The following is a 17,902-nucleotide window of genomic DNA, read 5'->3' as shown; positions in this document are numbered from 1 at the left end:
AGAACTTCCCATTATCACCAGATCAATCTGCGTCCTCTCCAGATAGAAAAGAACCCGTTTATACATCTAACAGCAACAACTACTGTGTTGTGTTCAAAGAGAAACACCCGTGCCCTGGAATCAGCAGAACCTATGGGAATGCAAATTAATGTTTTTATCATGGGAAGGGGGGACTAGACTAATAGAAAAGCTGAAATAAATCACACTGTAAAAGTTCCTTGCTATATAGTGCCACCTTGCTGTCAATTCATCAATAAAAATGACAACTGTGAAGGACCGAAGCTTTTGTGCAGGATGTGCAGTACCTTCACCGCAAGTGACTGAGCTTCACGAAGGAATCACTGGCTGAAACATAACACAGAAGTCATCTTAAAACACAATCCTGACATCCAGACTTTCAGCTTATTTGGAGGACACGTCTCTTCTCTGCTGGTTTCTCCTAAAGCTCCAGTCCTGCTGTTGTTCCTGCACCTGCTCCTCACCTTGAAGCATGAAGAGGTCAAGTTGCCTCTCCTCTGCCTTCTTTCCTTCACAGAGCTCTTACACATCAGCGCCTGCCTTTCCTCACAAACCTCATCTCATTTATTAACCTCTTAATCCACGTGTATGACACTACATAAATGCTAATCAATATGTGAACTCTTAAAATCAAATGGAAAAAATCAATGGGACAGTCTGATAACAGACTGCTCTGGGACCAGAGGCAACTAACAGCTCATCCTGAAGGATACAGGGCACCTGAGCTTCTTAAACAACCACCTTGCAATTCAAGTCACCCTGATGGATGAAAGCACCAGTGGTCCTGTCTTGCATATCTGCCCCAGATGTTCATCACGCCACTAGTGGATTTGTGCCTTGTGTCAGAAAGCTGACTGCTTGACTGGCAAAACACAGAATCATGGAATGGTTTGGGCTGCAGAGGACCTTAAAGCTCCTCCAGCTCCAACCCCTGCCACAGGCAGGGACCCCTTCCACTGGAGCAGCTTGCTCCAAGCCCCTGTGTCCAACCTGGCCTTGAGCACTGCCAGGGATGGGGCAGCCACAGCTTCTCTGGGCACCCTGTGCCAGCGCCTCAGCACCCTCCCAGGGAAGAGCTTCTGCCTAAGAGCTCATCTCAGTCTCCCCTCGGGCAGGTTAAAGCCATTCCCCTTGGCCTGTCCCTACATCCCTTGTCCCAAGCCCCTCTCCAGCTTTCCTGCAGCCCCTTCAGGCACTGGAGCTGCTCTCAGGTCTCCCCTTCAGGAGCCTTCTCTTCTCCAGGCTGCCCCAGCCCAGCTCTCTCAGCCTGGCTCCAGAGCAGAGCTGCTCCAGCCCTCGCAGCATCTCCATGGCCTCCTCTGGCCTCGCTCCAACAGCTCCACGTCCCTCTTGTGCTGCTGCCCCAGAGCTGGATCAGGACTGGGGAAGGGAGGGTCTTACGAGAATGGACTAGAGGGGATGAACAGGCTTTCCAAGAGCTAAAGTTTCCTTGCTCTGAAACGACAATCCAGCAATCCATCTGCACTTGAGATATTCCAAGGAGAAGAATTACCCGGATGCATCAGGATACTGTTTCCCTATGGCTTCAAAGACAGGACTGCTCTGCTAAACTGACTTTACCACCCACCAAGGTCCAGCTGATGCGTTCCAGGGAGACACAGCAGCTGAGCCAAGCGACTCTTCCCTTTCACAGCAGCAACAGGAGCTCTCGGGGGAAACCAAAAACCCCACATTGCACAAGGTGAAGGTAGGATGTCATGAGGGGCAGCTCCATAAAGGCTTCTTTATGGACGGCTCTTCTTCAGTAGCTCAAGAGTGACAGCTCTCAGGCACGCACAGATCACCGGAGCGGATTTGGTTTCACAGGCGGGGATGTTGAGGTGAAGGGCAACCACCTCTGGCCCTCTCTATTCCGCATCAATCCTGCCTCAATCAGCAGGTTAAAGGTGAAAATGGGCCTTAGAGCTCCAGTGGTGTCTGTTTTCCCGGTTGGATGGCTGTTTCAGAGCCTCCTGCAATTACAGTGCACCATAGGGAGGAGATCCCCCACCAGCATGGACCAGCTCCTGCTGTTCGTGCCCCATGGCAGATGCCTGAAGCAATAGCAACCTGCTCCAGGGTGGATGGACCACGAGCAGCCACAGCTGAGAGTGCTCAGGAGGAGGCAGGGTCAACAGTTGAGTCTTGGAGGAACAGAACCCAAAGGAAACGTGTTCCCATTCCAGTGCAAGGTCTCCTTTTGCTGAGGTTCTCCATGGAGTCCCAGCTGAGTGGCTGCACTGCCTGTTTTACCATAAAATATACATGAAAACAAGATGAAGGAATAATGAGCGATTGCATAATGTTATACTGAATCGCTCTCGGCCTTGGAAAGAAGAATGTAATGTCTGTGCTAACTTCAGCAGATGGACACAGCGACATGGGGTGCACGGGACCAAACCCCAGACCTGGCGCTGGCAACAGCAGGAAAAGCCCAGTCATTCCCAAGCAAACCCCAAGGGTCAGCCTAAAGCACAGGTTAAGGTGAGAACCAGTATCTCCCACCCCACCATCTTCAGATGTCACCATCTACACAACCTCAGGGCACTGTTTAAGTGCCGTCTCCAGGAACAAAAAACCCAGCCACAAGGTAGAAAAATCTGCTTTTCGCGTTCCAATTCCACATTTCCTCCCTTTATTTCCTTTGTCGAGCCCCCAGAAACATCTCCCAGTGAAAGAGGATTTGATTGTTTGCTTGGATTTATTGTTCCAGCCTGTAAAGTGTCGACAGACTCCACAATTCCCACTGCCATGCCCTAACGAAAGAAACCCAGGCAGCGCGCTCTGCGTAAGAGAAGTGCTAACAGAATATGTTTGCACTCTTGATGTTTTTGTTGTTTGAAGGCTCTAGGGAGCATCCAGGCACTTTTAATTCCTCACTACACCAATACATCCTTCCTGGATCAAGAGTGATGGACTCTGAGTGGCTGAACGGATTAGGGATCAATGTGATTTTACTATAATTGAACTACAAAAGGCTGTGTTTAAAGTAACACTTAGACTAGATTAAACCCACCAAAGCAAGAAAAATCAGAGTTAAGGCTCTAAATCTCCTTTGAGCTCATGCCTTTGTGTCTTGCCCTCTCCCTGTCCCCTTTCTGCAGAGCACAGCGAGCAGCAGCTTGGATTTTCAGCACCAACTTTGAAGCATCCTGCCTTTGTGAGTCAGAGTTAACACTGATTTAAAAACAAATAAATGACTTCATGTGCCCTTACAAAATACTGCTGGGTTTTGGGCACTAGAAAAAAACCAACCCAAAAATGTACCCTGAGCCTAACAAGCAAGAAACACAGTGGTTTGGCCAAGACCCTGGAATGTCCTTCCTGGTGCTCCGGGTTAGCCGCAGCCCAGGGGATTCCTGCCCGACAATCTCTGTCTGAGCACATCTCCATGGGCATCTGCATAAAGATGCATCAGAGAGGAGCAAAAATGCTTCTCTCTGTCACCCAAGATGGGTCTGCGACTTGGGCACCTTTCCTGATGAGGACTCTGGGCAGGCTGAGCATCACAAGAGGCACAGGACACCGCTGGATTTCAGCCTGACATTAGGATGTTCCAACACAGCTCCCAAACCATTTCTTGCTGCTTCTTAGATGTGACATAACTGCTCTGAGACGGCTTTTAATCAAAGTCCAAATGGTTTCCAGAGAACAGAAAGCACCTTGTTCTGATGTTACCAACAGGGGGTAAATGGATGGTGTTAACATCAAGGCAGAAGGATTAAGTGATATTAAGAGCATGAAATAAGGCAAAAAAGGCCCCTCATTAAACATCTGCAGGGGTTTGTTTGTTAATTTTGGTTGGGTGGTTTTAAGTCATTCCCACCATCTCATCTTTCTACTTCTGAACTCTTCCAGTTTCATAGGGAGACATGGGTGGGAGACAGCTGCACAGAGACAACTAAATCCCTTTACTAATGGACATCAAAAGGGCATTTGAAGCACAAGGTGTGACGTGGAAATAGGTCCCACATCCTCAAGTGATCTCCGGATGTTGAAAACCATGGCCACACCTTGTTCAGAGATGAAACAGGGACCATGTCCTCACCACAGCAGGTTTCTAACCTGAACTGAAGGGTATGGCCAGCTCCACCTTCCAAAGAGTACACGACTGTGAGGTTGTGACACTGTGAGGTCCTAGCACAGGGTGCCCAGAGAAGCTGTGGCTGCCCCATCCCTGGCAGTGTTCAAGGCCAGGTTGGACACAGGGGCTTGGAGCAAGCTGCTCTAGTGGAAGGGGTCCCTGCCCGTGGCAGGGGTTGGAGCTGGAGGAGCTTTAAGCTCTCTTCCAACCCAAACCATTCTGTGATTCTACAACTTCTAAAAGTACACAAAATTCGCAAGGTTTTAAATGGGTCCTAATAAATCTGTAAGGTGACACAAACTGTTACCTTCCACCAAGTCATTACAGCAAACATTTCCAAAGGTAATTTCATTCCAAACATGGACTTAGAAAACAAATCCGGGCATTTCTTGAGAGGGAAAACTAATGGACAAGTCTTTGTTAACAGACAACATTTTTGTGTTACCCCATGCAGATAACTTTTGAGAGGAAGCTCAGCATGATGCTGGAGTGGCCTCAACACCACTGAGGTCCACCATAAATTAACACCAGACTTCGAAATTGGTTTCCCCAGGCAATCTGGAGTTTAGAAAAACAAGCATCATTTGGGTCTCTGGAAGTAGAGAGGTGTGACAGAGGATGAAGGTGATAATACCTCCACTTCTGGGAAGCTGATGTAGCTGTGGCTTCTGGATGACTAAAAAAGCACCTATCACATTCACGGGTGTTAGGAAACAAAATACCATTTAATTGGCTGCAATGTGTAATTTGGCCTGCCTTTTATGGTCTCCATCATCTGTTTAGACTCTTCAGGTTTGCACAAGACCCAGTAAAATGGGCAGTTATTAGTTGGCCTGTAGGCACTACCATAATGAACATGATTAATAATGGTAGATGCATTATCCTAAAGATACTGATCAGTGGAAGGAAGGAGCAACAAAAAGTAATTAACAGCCTGGAGATACAATCTTAACAGCAAAACCCTGTATTTAAGGATAATGATAAAACTAGCTCAAACCCATCATTGCTGGGAAATTAAGAATTAAGGCTGCAACTGGAACATGTGTCTTCACACCTCTTGTTTCCTTAGCACACGGGAAGATGGCAGTGGCAATGAAAGATTAATAGAATCCAACATTTCACTTGACACCATTTGGGAGGCAGCTGCAGGCAGGGCAGGCAGGACTGCTCTCCAGAGCCAGCAAAGGGCTTCAGATCACTGAGCTGGAGAGGAGAATGTGGCAGAGGCCACGTAGCAATGGTTAAATAATTAAAGCAAGCCCTATTAAGCAAGGACAGAGACCAGGGTAAGCGCAGAAGTAAAGGGATGCAGTTAGAAGGAGAGAAGAGGATGTAAGTTGAGATGTAAAATGTAATGGTAAAAGCCCCCTTGCAAAGGGCATTAGACACTACCTGAAAGGAGGATGGAGCCAGGAGGGGGCTGGTCTCTGCTCCCAGGTAAAAAGCAATAGGACAAGAGGAAACAGCCTCAAGCTGCACCCGAGGAGGGTTAGATGGAGCTGAGGATCAATTCCTTCCCCAAAGGGTGCTCAGGCATTGGAACAGGCTGCCCACGGCAGGGCTGGAGTCACCGTGTAGACGAGCACCTCAGTGCAATGGGTTAGTGGTGGCCTTGGCACTGCTGGGGAGCAGTTGGACTTGATGATCTTAAAGTTGTCTTTCACTACCCAGTTAATTCTATGATTCTATTATTCTAAAGATGACCAGAAAGCAAAACATACAAGAGTGCCTCTCAAAAAACTATTCTATAGATCCCCTATGCTGCAGCCTTTGGCCAAAGCAGAGTAACAGGCACTGGGGAGAAGCAGCCAAGCAGTGAGGACAAACATGGGCAAGGTAGTGGGCCAGAGGACGGCAATCTACAGACATACTGGAGATGGAAAATAGCAACTGGCAAGGAAGTAGATGAGCTGAAACCCGTGAGTCGCCTCTTCATCTCTGCCTTACTGCATCCAATGATTAACGCGGCACCTACTCTGTCTGCAACTTCTCTCACAACAGAAACCTGTGCTTCAAAGACACAAGCAAATACATGTGAAGAGGAGACATCTCACTGAGATAGTTACCTTAATTGACTGTCCCTCTAATATGATTTTCAACTTCTGTTGCATCTACCAGCAAAACAAGCAGGGAAAAATAAGCCAAACCAGTTTCACATCTAACGAGCCTCTCTCCATGCCACTGCACACTCATGGCCTTGGCATTCCCTCTCTCAGCAGGCTCAAGACAGGCTCCGAGGCTCACCCAATGTCTTGTTTTCACACTACCTTATTAGACTTTGCAGGTCAGTGAAATGACATTTACCTGCAAATACAAAAACAAGTTAAAAAAGCAACCCAGGGTTTCCTGCCTCGTGGGAACATACCTGGATGCTGTCTCAAAACTCCTGGAGGGATTGTCTTCACCTTCCTACCATCCAACTGCCTCAGGTAACAGAGTAGAGGGGTGGCCAGAGCTTTGCAGTGTCACATCAAGGCACAGACCCATGAGGCCTTGGCTCTTCAGCCCACTTTTGCAAGGATTCCCCTTGGCCACCACGCCTGGGGATGGGTATGGAAGCACTGGACTGCATGGTAGCAATGAGACAGGGTTACACCTCTCACCTCGCACAAGTCCAAGCCACCAAGCACCTTTAAAGCAGCCAACAATCAAATCAGAGGGAGATTCAAAAACCTTATTTATCATGTGATGTTATGCTAAGAAGCTAAGCTGGATATCCACAACTGCCAGCATTACTGTATCCATCAACATAACCTCATAAGATGCTGCTCCCTGAGCAGGTAGCTCCTTAAAACCAAGCACAGAACCAAGAAATCCAGATGTCCCCATGCATCTCTCTCAAGGTTGAATCTAAAGGATGAGTTCACACTGCAGCTTCTTTATCTTGGCTCATGTGTGCAGAAAAACATGTAGGGCTGCTACACCTTTGACGCCCACCAACCAAACATGGCCAGAAGGTTCAGAAGTCATTGAGGGAAATTAAGATGGACACAAAGATAGAACAACTGCACGTTTCACATGGCTAAAAGTTCCTGCCTAACTTTGTATTTCATCTTCTAAGTGAATAAAAAACACCCTCCAGTAATGATTCAAACAACGCAGAAGAGATAGGATTCTTCCCATATGAAGGGAAGAACAGGGCAGGGATTTAAGGGAACTGCGTTCCTGAGGGGAACACTGTTTTATTAAGCATCTCTATCAGAGGTAATAGGGAAAAATTAATGCATCAGAGGAAGACCTTCTGATTCCGCAGATGGCCAGCATCCAACACAAACCCACAATAACCACAACTGGGTTTTGAACACAGCAAAAAGACACACAAAGTGTTTGCTATTGGACAAGCAGTAGGCAGAAGAGCTGTTCCACAACTAATGACAGCACTTGCCTGTCTTAACCTCACTGACGGGGTTTGAAGAGCCGATGCTCAAATTCATAACCACTGTCAAGTCACAACCATAACGTAAAGCAGAAGAATGATGGGGCAGAAGAGTGGAACCTCCCTGTCCCCATTCCATGCACATCCACATGTCTCCAATAAGACCCTCCTGCCTTTCCCTGCATCTCCCTCTACTTAGCACTTGCAGAGGAAATTCAACACACAGCGTTTATACATCACTGGACAGATGGAGAGGCCTAAAGTGAGGAGCTCAAATCCATCGAGCGCCTTCCCTTGCTAGAGCCCAGAGTGGAATTCTTCGAGTGCTGGAGACAGATTTTCCTTGGCGGGCGGCCACGAGTGTCGATCTGGCTTTGAGGAGAGATCAGCGTGGCTGTGGAGTGCAGCGACTTCACAGACAAACATAAAACCTTCCTCTTCAGCTCACTTTCGTATAATAAACCCATGAAAATGAAAAGCTAAAACATTTCCAGCTGGCCAGAAGCTGCGGAGAGAACAGGGGACTTATTGCATGCGCAACGTTGGGGTTGATTTGAAATCTCCTGGAGATCTTCAGTGGTATTTGGACATTCAACAGTGTTTGGACAGAAGTGCCTAAGTCACTTTGGAAAGAAAGATGCAGAAGACTGTATTATTTAGGCACCTTTCATATTTTAGCAAGGTTATTTATGGAACTAAATCTATTTCAGATTTCTAACATACAGCACAGGGTGTAACAGCAAAGTTTAAACTTTAAGGGGAAAAAATAACTGTTGCTTCCTTGTAAAGCCTTAAATATTTGAGTATTGCTTTCAGACCCTTGTTATAAAAGGGCTCTTACAGAAGGATTTGAGATGCGACTTGGCTGACTTTATCACTTCATTAAAGGTATTTATGGAGTTAGAACTGTCCCAGGATGAGAAGAAAAGTCCTCTTTTAAAATCACTGTCTGCTCAGAATAGCAATTTTGATTCCCTGGGCTTGACTCATGAGCATGTAGTGATAGGACAAGGGGGAATGGCTTGAACCTGCCCGAGGGGAGACTGAGGTGAGCTCTTAGGCAGAAGCTCTTCCCTGGGAGGGTGCTGAGGCGCTGGCACAGGGTGCCCAGAGAAGCTGTGGCTGCCCCATCCCTGGCAGTGCTCAAGGCCAGGTTGGACACAGGGGCTTGGAGCAAGCTGCTCCAGCGGAAGGTATCCCTGCCCGTGGCAGGGGTTGGCACTGGATGAGCTTTAAGGTCCCTCCCAGCTCAAACCATTCTAGGATTCTATAGCTCTTTTCCTCTTTACCACACAGTGATGGAATTGCTCCAGTTTCCCTGAGCACAAGGTGAAAAATCAGGCTTCCAACGCAGAGAGGGATTTTACCCTTTAATCTGCTGCACTGAACAATGAGGAACTCTGATGCTCCTGACAACAACATTTTTATAGGGCTTATTTTCTAGCACAAGGATCTGTATCCAAGGCACAAACCAATCACTACGGTTTTCTACCATTTCCTATTTTATTGTACTAAGAATTAATTTTGGTCATGCCCTTAATTATCCCACATCACTTTGAAAACTGTCTCCCATCTGCAATTGCTCTGTAACAGCTCGCACTGAAATACACTGGGAAGGGAGGGGGAAATCTCTTTCATCTCCTTACTTGGTGCATTTCTTGCGCAGTCATTTTTCTTCCCTACATAACCAAGCTGCGCAAAGCCACGCTAGTTGACAGAGCAGCTCCAAGGTAAGTATAAACCTACCTGAAATATAAACCTGAAATTACTTTTAACATTTGGAGAGTGTCTGGATTTCAGGTTGGAAACACCCCTGCATGATCTATGCTCACAGTCCCTCCCAAGGAGAAAGAAACCAGCCAGGAACACAAACACTTCAGGGTGGCATCTTTTTCCCTACTCTCAGCTTTAAGTCAATATTGTGTTAACATTTAGCAGCTTAAAAGAGAAAGAACGCAATGTCCAGAAAGAACAAATTAAAAACAAGTTGGAGAACTAAATTAAAGACCTTCATCCATCCACCCTTCCAGCCATCCCCTGCTCCGAGGCCTTGCAGATGGAGCTGCCATCCTACAAGAAGCACCACAGTGGTGGAAGCAGTGGAACAGCTTCACGCAGATGGAGTCTGGTGACATGTTACATATCATGGGATTAGGTTAGCAACAGGAGCAAGTGAGGTGGGAACTATCTCATCTTTGCACATTATTGTAAGCTCAATAAGGCAGTGATAGGTGGGTTCTTCTTCTACACGAAGCAATGAGGTGCTGTCAATTATCTGTACAATACCTGGCATCAACAAGCATCCCTGTTATCCAGAAGATCTAAGACGCTCTGTCCTCACCTGAAACCCAACAGGCCAGAGCATCTCCCCTTTCTCCTCGCAATATTATTTTTAAATGCAAGGAAAAAAGCCAGGACTACCTTCCCAGAAGAAAATGCCATGGACAAAGAAGACCATCAGAAGAAGAGGAAGAACTGAGGGCTACCGTTAAGCTTTCTCCTCACCCAAGCTGAATTCATCTGGCTGCATTTTGCACTTATAAACCATACAAACATTTCACTGCTAATGCACTGGCTCAGAGCAGCTGAACCTCCCCGAGTATTTTTAAGGCATTTCATTCTTCAAACAGCCACAGCTTTCCTCTTCAAAATCCCTGCATTCATGTTTTCCTGCTTGGACAAGGACCAAAGCCTCCACATTTCCTTCTACCCAGAAGGTTGCAAGCGCGTTGCGCACTGCGGTCAATAAAGTGCCAAGAAGCTAATGAAGATAAAAGTGTCAACGCAGAGCAGTGGTAACACACACCTTTCCCATGTAGCTATTTTGACCATTTTGCAAACTAATTTGGCAGTTGCTGGCAGGTCCTAGTCCTAAAAGCAAACTTGTGGCATCTCGATGCTATTAAACTTATTGCTGCTCTGCAGAAGTGTCATGGGATGACAGATTACTCCCTGCACATCAATTGGATTCAGAGAAGTTCTCAAACCCTTACGGGTTAAAAGCAGCTCCAGCATGAATCAGAGTCCCAGTGGTAAGGAGATCATCGATACAAGACATTATGCAGATGGAAGAAATACCCTCGGCACCCGAAAGTTTTCAGAATGCAAACTACGTCAACCCTGGAAACAAGAGGCACTGCATCATGATGGCAGGAGGGACAAAGCCAGGGGGGTTTAACAGACAAAAAAAGATTGTTTTAATAGGAGAGAAGCATCAGTCATTGAGTCTTACTTCATTCAGACTTTCTATCCAACCCATCCATCTTCAGTGCCAAGAGATGACAGGACCACCTCACTTTCCCCCCCCAGCCTAATGTATCAATAATGCCCATTTCTACCCCAAACAAATGACTTTCACTAGAATGGCCCTTTTCCCTAAATTGGCTTGCCAAGCCCCACAAATGCCTCTGTACCTGCTATGGTCAACTTGGCTCTAACGGGGCCCCCTCAAGAGGTGGGCACCGATGGGTGAAGCCTTCCCCAATCATCTTCCCCAACAGCCACTTTGTCATTCATGGCTGGGGACCATCTGCGGAAGAGGGGACCGGGGAAGGGGGGGACGTTGCCGAGCCAAAGACGGACACCAACGGATGCACACACAGGCACAGCCTCCCCACACAAGCCCAAATGCAAATTCCTTCGCCCTCGCAAAACGCCTCTGTGGGCATTATCTGTGAACAAAGGTCCTCGAGGCGGGCGGTCTCTGCATCACTGCTCTCTCTGTCAGCACCACCTGCTTGGCGTCAGCTGCGAGAGTCGCCCAGTTATCTTTTAGCTGCGTCGGCAGAAGCCACCGGGAGCACAATGGATCCCATCGGCCAGGGTCAGTCTTTCTCACCCCCGTACCACCAGCCCTTTTCACCTCCATCATCTCCAGGAGAGCTCAATAAGGAGGTGGCTTCGAGTGTAGGCAGGAGGAGGAGGAGGGGGGAAATATAGGTCTCTGGCGTAAATCACTGACGCCGTTTCCCCTCCTCTCCTTTTCCTTAAGACCTGATGGTCTTCAGTCACACATCTTAAAAGAAAAACAAAAAACAAAAACACAAAGACTTACTTGTCTCAAGTCGATGAAGGCCAACTGCAGCGTGTCCCCTTGGAACCCAGGCACTGGGCCGGATCTGGCAAACTCTGTGGGAAAGAAAAGAGGATAAAAAGCGCCTTTAACTAACCATGGACAGGGAGATTGGCAGACGGATGACAGGGAAGACAAGAGAGGCTGGGGGAGAGGAGGACCGCGCTTCTAAGGAGTCATGTCTCCCTCCCTTCAGCGTCTTTGTTCGCCCTTCAAAATTCGTGTCATCAAAACACCATTAATTCCACCGTCCTGACAGCAAGGAAACTGTACTAATTCGACCTGAAATTTATTCCCATGAGCCGTACTGGGCTTCAGAGTATTTGTTTTGTGAACGGACAAACAACTCGCCGAGAAGAAAAGGGGGGATGGGGGTGGAAAAGTTTTTCCTCTCCACACAATAAAATCTTCAGCTGTGAAACTCTTTTCAGTTCCGAAAGCTATTTATATTTTAGGGCGCTGAAGGAATTTTCTAATTTCACGCCTGTCACCAGGCCCCATAAGCATTCATCAAAAAAATATGCCCAGCCCTGTCATTAATTACTCGGCAGCCGATCTGTGCATTATCTGCTGGGGTGTGCTTCTTGCCCCAGCACGGTCACCCCAGATAGGAAGAATCGCGGCCGTTCTGCTGCATATTTATTTCTGTTGGATGAAGACATCTGACAACTGAATACCATTGGTTTCCAAAGCCAAGAGAATATTTCCAAGGCCACATTTCCCTCCTTCCAGTGTAATCTGGCCAAAGTTTCATAGTAAAGACGTTTGTTTCTCTTCTAAGCCATTATTTAAACCAAGTCTAAAACCACTGAGGGGGACTTAGAATCACAGAATGGTTTGGGTTGGAAGGGACCTTAAAGCTCCTCCAATTCCAACCCCCAGCAATGGGCAGGGACACCTTCCACTGGAGCAGCTTGCTCCAAGCCCCATCCAACGTGGCCTTGAACACTGACAGGGATGGGGCAGCCACAGCTGTTCCAGTGCCTCACCACCTTCACAGTAAGGAACTTCTTCAAATTAAAGAATGAATCTTGCATGATTCTACATTAGAGAACCTCAGCTCTTCACGCCATTTAATAGCTTTTACTTGGTAGCACTCATGAAGCCAATGACTGCACATATTCAAGTGTCTCTTTTGATGATGCTCCTGGGGTTGGTTTGCCCAACGTTGCCTAATTTTCACTCTCTTTAGTTACAGACGTAGTGGCTTTATCCCTGCTCTCCATGCAACCGGAGGGACCTAATTTGTGAAGCCACAATTCAACACTATGAAACATTCAACACATTCATCTTCATATTCTCAAAAGGGAGCTTATGCCTTCTGAGTTTTATTGCTCCTGCAAACACTGAAGATTGGTGCACGCTGAAACAAAATATTGTCTTGAGATTCAACCATGTTTAAGGGCAAAAAAAGAAGGAAAGAGGGAAAAAATACACCAAGGTACAGGTTTTTTAACTTAAATATAGCCCATTAATGCCGAACTGTTCTGTTTTTTACCATACAGGAGCCCTCAAACCAGCTCTTGCAGCTCCACAAAGCTGAGGCCTAAGCAGTAAGGAAGGTAGATTTTGCCTTCTGTCTCCATGACTACACAGAGGTACTAAAGGATCTGTGCTGTCCTTAAATGCTAAGCACGGTCACATCATGCTAGCTGGTCTTCTCCTTCAATGCGTCTCTTTCCAAAAGTCATCTCATTTTCAAGCAGATGCCACAAACCAAGGAAAACACATCACTGCAATCCCATTCTTAAAGGCCTCCTAGAGCAGCCCAGTCCTGTGAGCAGCCCCTATGGCTCTAACGAGAATAGACTAATGAATTAGACACAGGAATTCAGCCCTGTTCCTCAACTGCCTTATTTGTGGAAACCAAAGAAGGGTTATTTATCAGGTTTCTTGTTCCACCTTCCATTAAAATCTCGGGATGGAGAACATCCTTCAATACAGACACCGGTACCTCCAGGGGCACAGAAGCCAGTTTCCAGACATCCATGGCTTTGCTTTTTAATATTTCCAGGTGCCAGGAGAGCTCTAAGATTGAAACCATCGCTCATCTTTGCAGTGATCAGTCAAGTGATAACTGCTGCAGGACAATAGCAAATAGGGCTGTAAAATCATTTCTTTCGGCCAATATTATTAATAGAAACATGTAATAAAAAATAAGAAAGAGAAACTATGTACTTGATTGTTCACGTTTGGATTTTAGATTTAGATTAGAAATGTTTTGGACTTGGAAAAGCACGAATCAAACCCAGAAGGAACCATCCATGGTTGTGCTTATAGACTTTGCCTCTTCTGCACAGGGAGTGGACAAAGGTAGGAGCTGCTCAGCTTCCAGCCACTTCCACTGCCCAACGCTGCAATATTCAGGCTGCAAATAGTCCAAAGTGAGGTTATATTTAACCCTCAAAAACTGCTTTAATTAATTCTAGCTGTAAAGGCATTTTAATGTAGGGTTGCTATAAAATTTGACTGCAGCTTGCCTGAGCCAGCACACGCGCAAGGGAGGACTAACATGAGCTTTCTGACACTGATCTGCAAAGGGATAAATCATCTTTACACATTTGCTCTACACCCCACTGTCTCATCTGGAAAAATTATCCCAAAAGCCACATCAATCCTAAAACGCCCCCAGCTTTGGAAAAGCACATACCTGAGAAGCTAAAAACATTTAGATGTGAGAAACAGTGTCTGAGCATCCTCTCAAGAGGTGAAACTGCCCTGGGCAGCTCTGTGTCTCAGACATCCCCGGGTTGAGGTACCCAACAAACTAAGCTCTAAGGATGGGGTCGTGTCATATTACTGCTTATATATGGAGGAACACTGGAAAACAGAAACCCTGAAAAGACTGCAGTGAAAGAAAACTTCTATTTTGGAGTAAGGGCTTTGCAGCTGCTAGGAATCTATTTAGAAGCACACACGGAGTTGTGGAATTCAAGGTCTTCCCAAAAGCATGAATTTCACATCCTCAGGAGAAAATGCTGGTGACTGGGTTTCGAATGTTTTCACAAGCCTCCTGAATTTATCACCACTGTCAACTGCTCGTGAACGACCCAAGACAGATTTCATCCCAAGACAAGGTTGCTCGTTAGCAGCTCACCTTTAGCTGTCTCTTACTGAGGAACCATGTGGGAGGAAGGCTGGGAGAGTTATGGAGTGATGCTGCCCTTTAACACCGCACATTACAACAACGGTAGCGCCTTGAACCAACATTTGCTTGAACCCTAACTCCCATCAAAAGAATGGATTGGAACCTCCACTGCATTAACAGTGCACTTGACCTCCAAGAAGTGAAATGACGCGTGAGATCATATTATTTGTATTACGGAAGAAATGAAATGAGATCAAGAACACGGCTCAGAAGAAAGCTGCTCCAGCCCTTGGCTGTTAGGAGCCCGAGGAGGAATGAATGCAATGCTTCACCCCATGGTTGTTGTAAAAGCAGCCGTACCTTCTGTAATCGCAGGTCACAGTTTACATACCAATGCCACAAACTTCTTTGGAAGGAAGAATGAACAAAGTCTTACAGAAGAAAAAAGAAACAAAGAAGAGAACGGAGCTTTAGAGGAAAGACACAGGCAGTTCTTCTTGGTTTTAATCTCTTCAACCAGATTTCAGGATCGTTTTCTTGGAACGACCAAGCACAGTGTTGGCCTCAGTACTGTCGGATTCGTTTATTGCACCGTCTCCACTACCAAGGCAAGCAGCAAACACAGCAAGCCACCTACAGTACAGCCCCTTGAGCAGAAAATCACAAGAGAATAGAGCAGATCAGTATGCGCCTGTTTGTACAAAGCATTTAGCCAGGCTAAAGGTTTGAGAGACTTGTGTTCAGGCCAAAAAAGTAATGTCTTTGCAAGGTCTACAGGCTTGGGCCACCCAGGGCAGGTCAGAAGGGGACTCTACCCTCTCTTCCAAAACATTTCACCAATGAAAGAATCAAGGAACAGGAACCGTTAAGCCCTTTACAATGAACAAAGAAGAAAGAGTTCAAACGCACACCAGAAAAGAGACATTCACTGTAAATTAATTACACAGAACGGGGGAATCTCTTTTTGTACAAGGCTAAGCACATGGGGACGGAGTCTTACCCATATTGTGAGGTTAAAACGAACCCAGCCGGTGACTTCATTCCTCAAAAACATCATTCTGAGGGTACTGAACAACATGAAACCACCAGAGTTCATGACTGCAGACCTGAGGGATCGAGGTTACAGCAGCTCCTGTTGAAGGCAACCCGGGCAACCTGCTTGTGGTTGCATCACCATGAACATGATTTTGCATTTGGGGAAACACCATCTCATTCTTCCTCATGAAAGAACATAGGTCTCAAAGTCATCTTCCTTGGACAAAACCTTGGAAACCTATCTTAGAAAAGCCAAGTGACAGGACATCTTGCACCTTGCCCAGAGGATACTCAAGCTGAATAACAAATCTCTGCATGGATGCTGGAGAAGCTCACCAGGGGAAAAAAAGGGAGAAACAATAAATAGAAATTGAAGCAGGAGGAACAGCGAGATGGTCCCAATCTCCATATTGAGCTTATATGTCACCCACACCATTCCCACGCAGCCCTGCTTTGGAGCTGTTCCCTATTACAGGCCAAATGATCAAAGCTCATTCCCATCTGGGGAGTGCCAGAGAGCTGTGGGGAGAGGGAGGAATTCCCCAAAATACACTGAACTGGGTCAGATTAAATAAAATTCTACTCCTCTCCATCATTTGTTCCTCTGATGGAACAAAGTTGAGCCTGGAGTCCTGTTATTGCATCTAAATGAGTGGTGCCAGGGGAGGTGATGGTCTGCTGACAGGGCTGAGGAGCATTCACAGCCCCAGAGAGGAGTTCCTCAGTGATGGACCACTAGATGTTCTCAAGCAGAAGAAAAGGAAGCGCTTAAGAAATTGCATGAGATGTGCAGCAAGAAATCTGGTCCCTGCCAATCTGCAGGACAGGGTTACAGAACCACGTTACACATCTATATAGGTTCCCAAACCATAACCCAAGCGGTACAGTGTGTGTATCTTAGTAGATACGAAGTGAGAACTTCACTCCACTAAAATACAAGTACTAGGAAAAGTGGAATGTGCACATCTCACTATTAGCTTATTCAAGCTGCAAAGGTTGACAAACATCAACAGCATGTGCCCTTGATGGTGGGGAAGGGAAACTGGGTGCAGAGCTGAGGAACCGTACTCTTAAAAGTGCTTAAACAGAATTAGGTGTGGACAAAGGTATCTTTTATTATGGTTACAAAGGACTGTAAAGATGGGTAAATAGATGGCAGTGGGTATCTTGGTAACAAAGGAGAACATGGGAAGGTGTTGGAGGTGGAGGATATTCATAATATTGCAGCAGAAAGCAGAAGTTGGAGACAAGAGGAGAGGTGAGGCTGAGATAGGATTAGCAACAGGCTTACAAAGTAGACAGAAGAGAAGGAAAACAGAGAGAGAAATACTGAAGCTGAAATGCTGAAGGAGACAAGGTGACAGATGAAGGGAGAACATAGGGCAAAAGATCAGGTGATGGTTAGAGATAGCAGAGGCAAGCAGGAGGTCTAAGTTCAAGGACAAAGTAAAAAGGCTGGAGGGAAGCTCATTTATCTCTGACATCACACAAACTCCAGGATTTGCTCAAGTCTGACTTGCAAGGACCGCTTAAGTAGAGAGCCTTGTCCAGATACTTCCCATCAGCACCCAGACACAAAGGGCATGGTTTTGGTGCCTCATGGACAGGGAGTCATACACTTCCCCGTGCACATTTATACACACTAAGTGACCAGGCATTGCTTTCTTTGCAACCTCTGCTAAAGGTCAGCTGAGGTAAATGAATGCAGCACTAAATAAGTTAATGCTACACCCAGGGGAACAAATTCAGGGAGAAATGAGGGTGAATAAATTGAAGCAGAGGAACGTGGCACAGCCATGGACCAGAGGCTCCCACTTCCATGCCCTCCGTCACTCGGTGCAGCAATAATTTACCCTTCCCATTTCAGAAAGCACGTACAGCAGGGCCCGGAAGACAGCTCTGCTGTTAATACGCATCACCCCGCTCCACTTTAACAGCAGGAAAACACAAAGTTATGTTTCCTAATGAAATGGGGAACAGCCCCCAGCGAGGGCTGAGTTTTGACAGGTGAAGAGGTGGAAGGAAGCAACACTCTCCTTTTGTCCTCTGAGGGACAGTGCAGGTCACAGCCACCATGAGCAACAAGCACCAGGCAATGAAGGGGTCTGACAGCTCCCAGGGATGCACTGAACTATGTGCTTGTGCAAGGCATCAGGACTTGCTTGCTTCACGGTGTAAAGGGTCTTTCAAGCCATCCACACGGGCAGCTCACACAAACTGTGCTGAACC

The 17,902-nt window shown here is 46.6% G+C and overlaps 1 protein-coding gene across 8 annotated transcripts in view; it reads right to left on the bottom strand.

Moving 5' to 3' along the window:
• Window positions 1-17,902, bottom strand: part of EXOC6B (exocyst complex component 6B) — a 293,055-nt gene that overhangs the window by 59,571 nt on the left and 215,582 nt on the right. For 7 of the 8 annotated variants that reach the window (XR_008971199.1, XM_057401258.1, XM_057401260.1 and 4 more), the window contains one exon: window positions 11,533-11,606. Coding sequence is in view for 7 of the 8 variants with exons in the window: in XM_057401258.1 (XP_057257241.1) it covers window positions 11,533-11,606 (74 nt within the window). In the remaining variant the exon portion in view is untranslated. Of the gene's footprint in view, window positions 1-8,915; window positions 9,221-11,532; window positions 11,607-17,902 lie in introns of those variants that run through there. The other variant, XM_057401265.1, reaches the window with a different exon arrangement.

This window comes from Pezoporus wallicus, unplaced genomic scaffold (assembly GCF_028554395.1).
Source record: "Pezoporus wallicus isolate ANWC-B61680 ecotype Strahan unplaced genomic scaffold, APGP_CSIRO_Pwel_v1 contig_8837, whole genome shotgun sequence".
Taxonomy (NCBI): Eukaryota; Metazoa; Chordata; class Aves; order Psittaciformes; family Psittacidae; genus Pezoporus; species Pezoporus wallicus.
The sequence above is the reverse complement of the archived record's forward strand: the minus strand, read 5'-3'. Positions and strand labels throughout refer to the sequence as shown.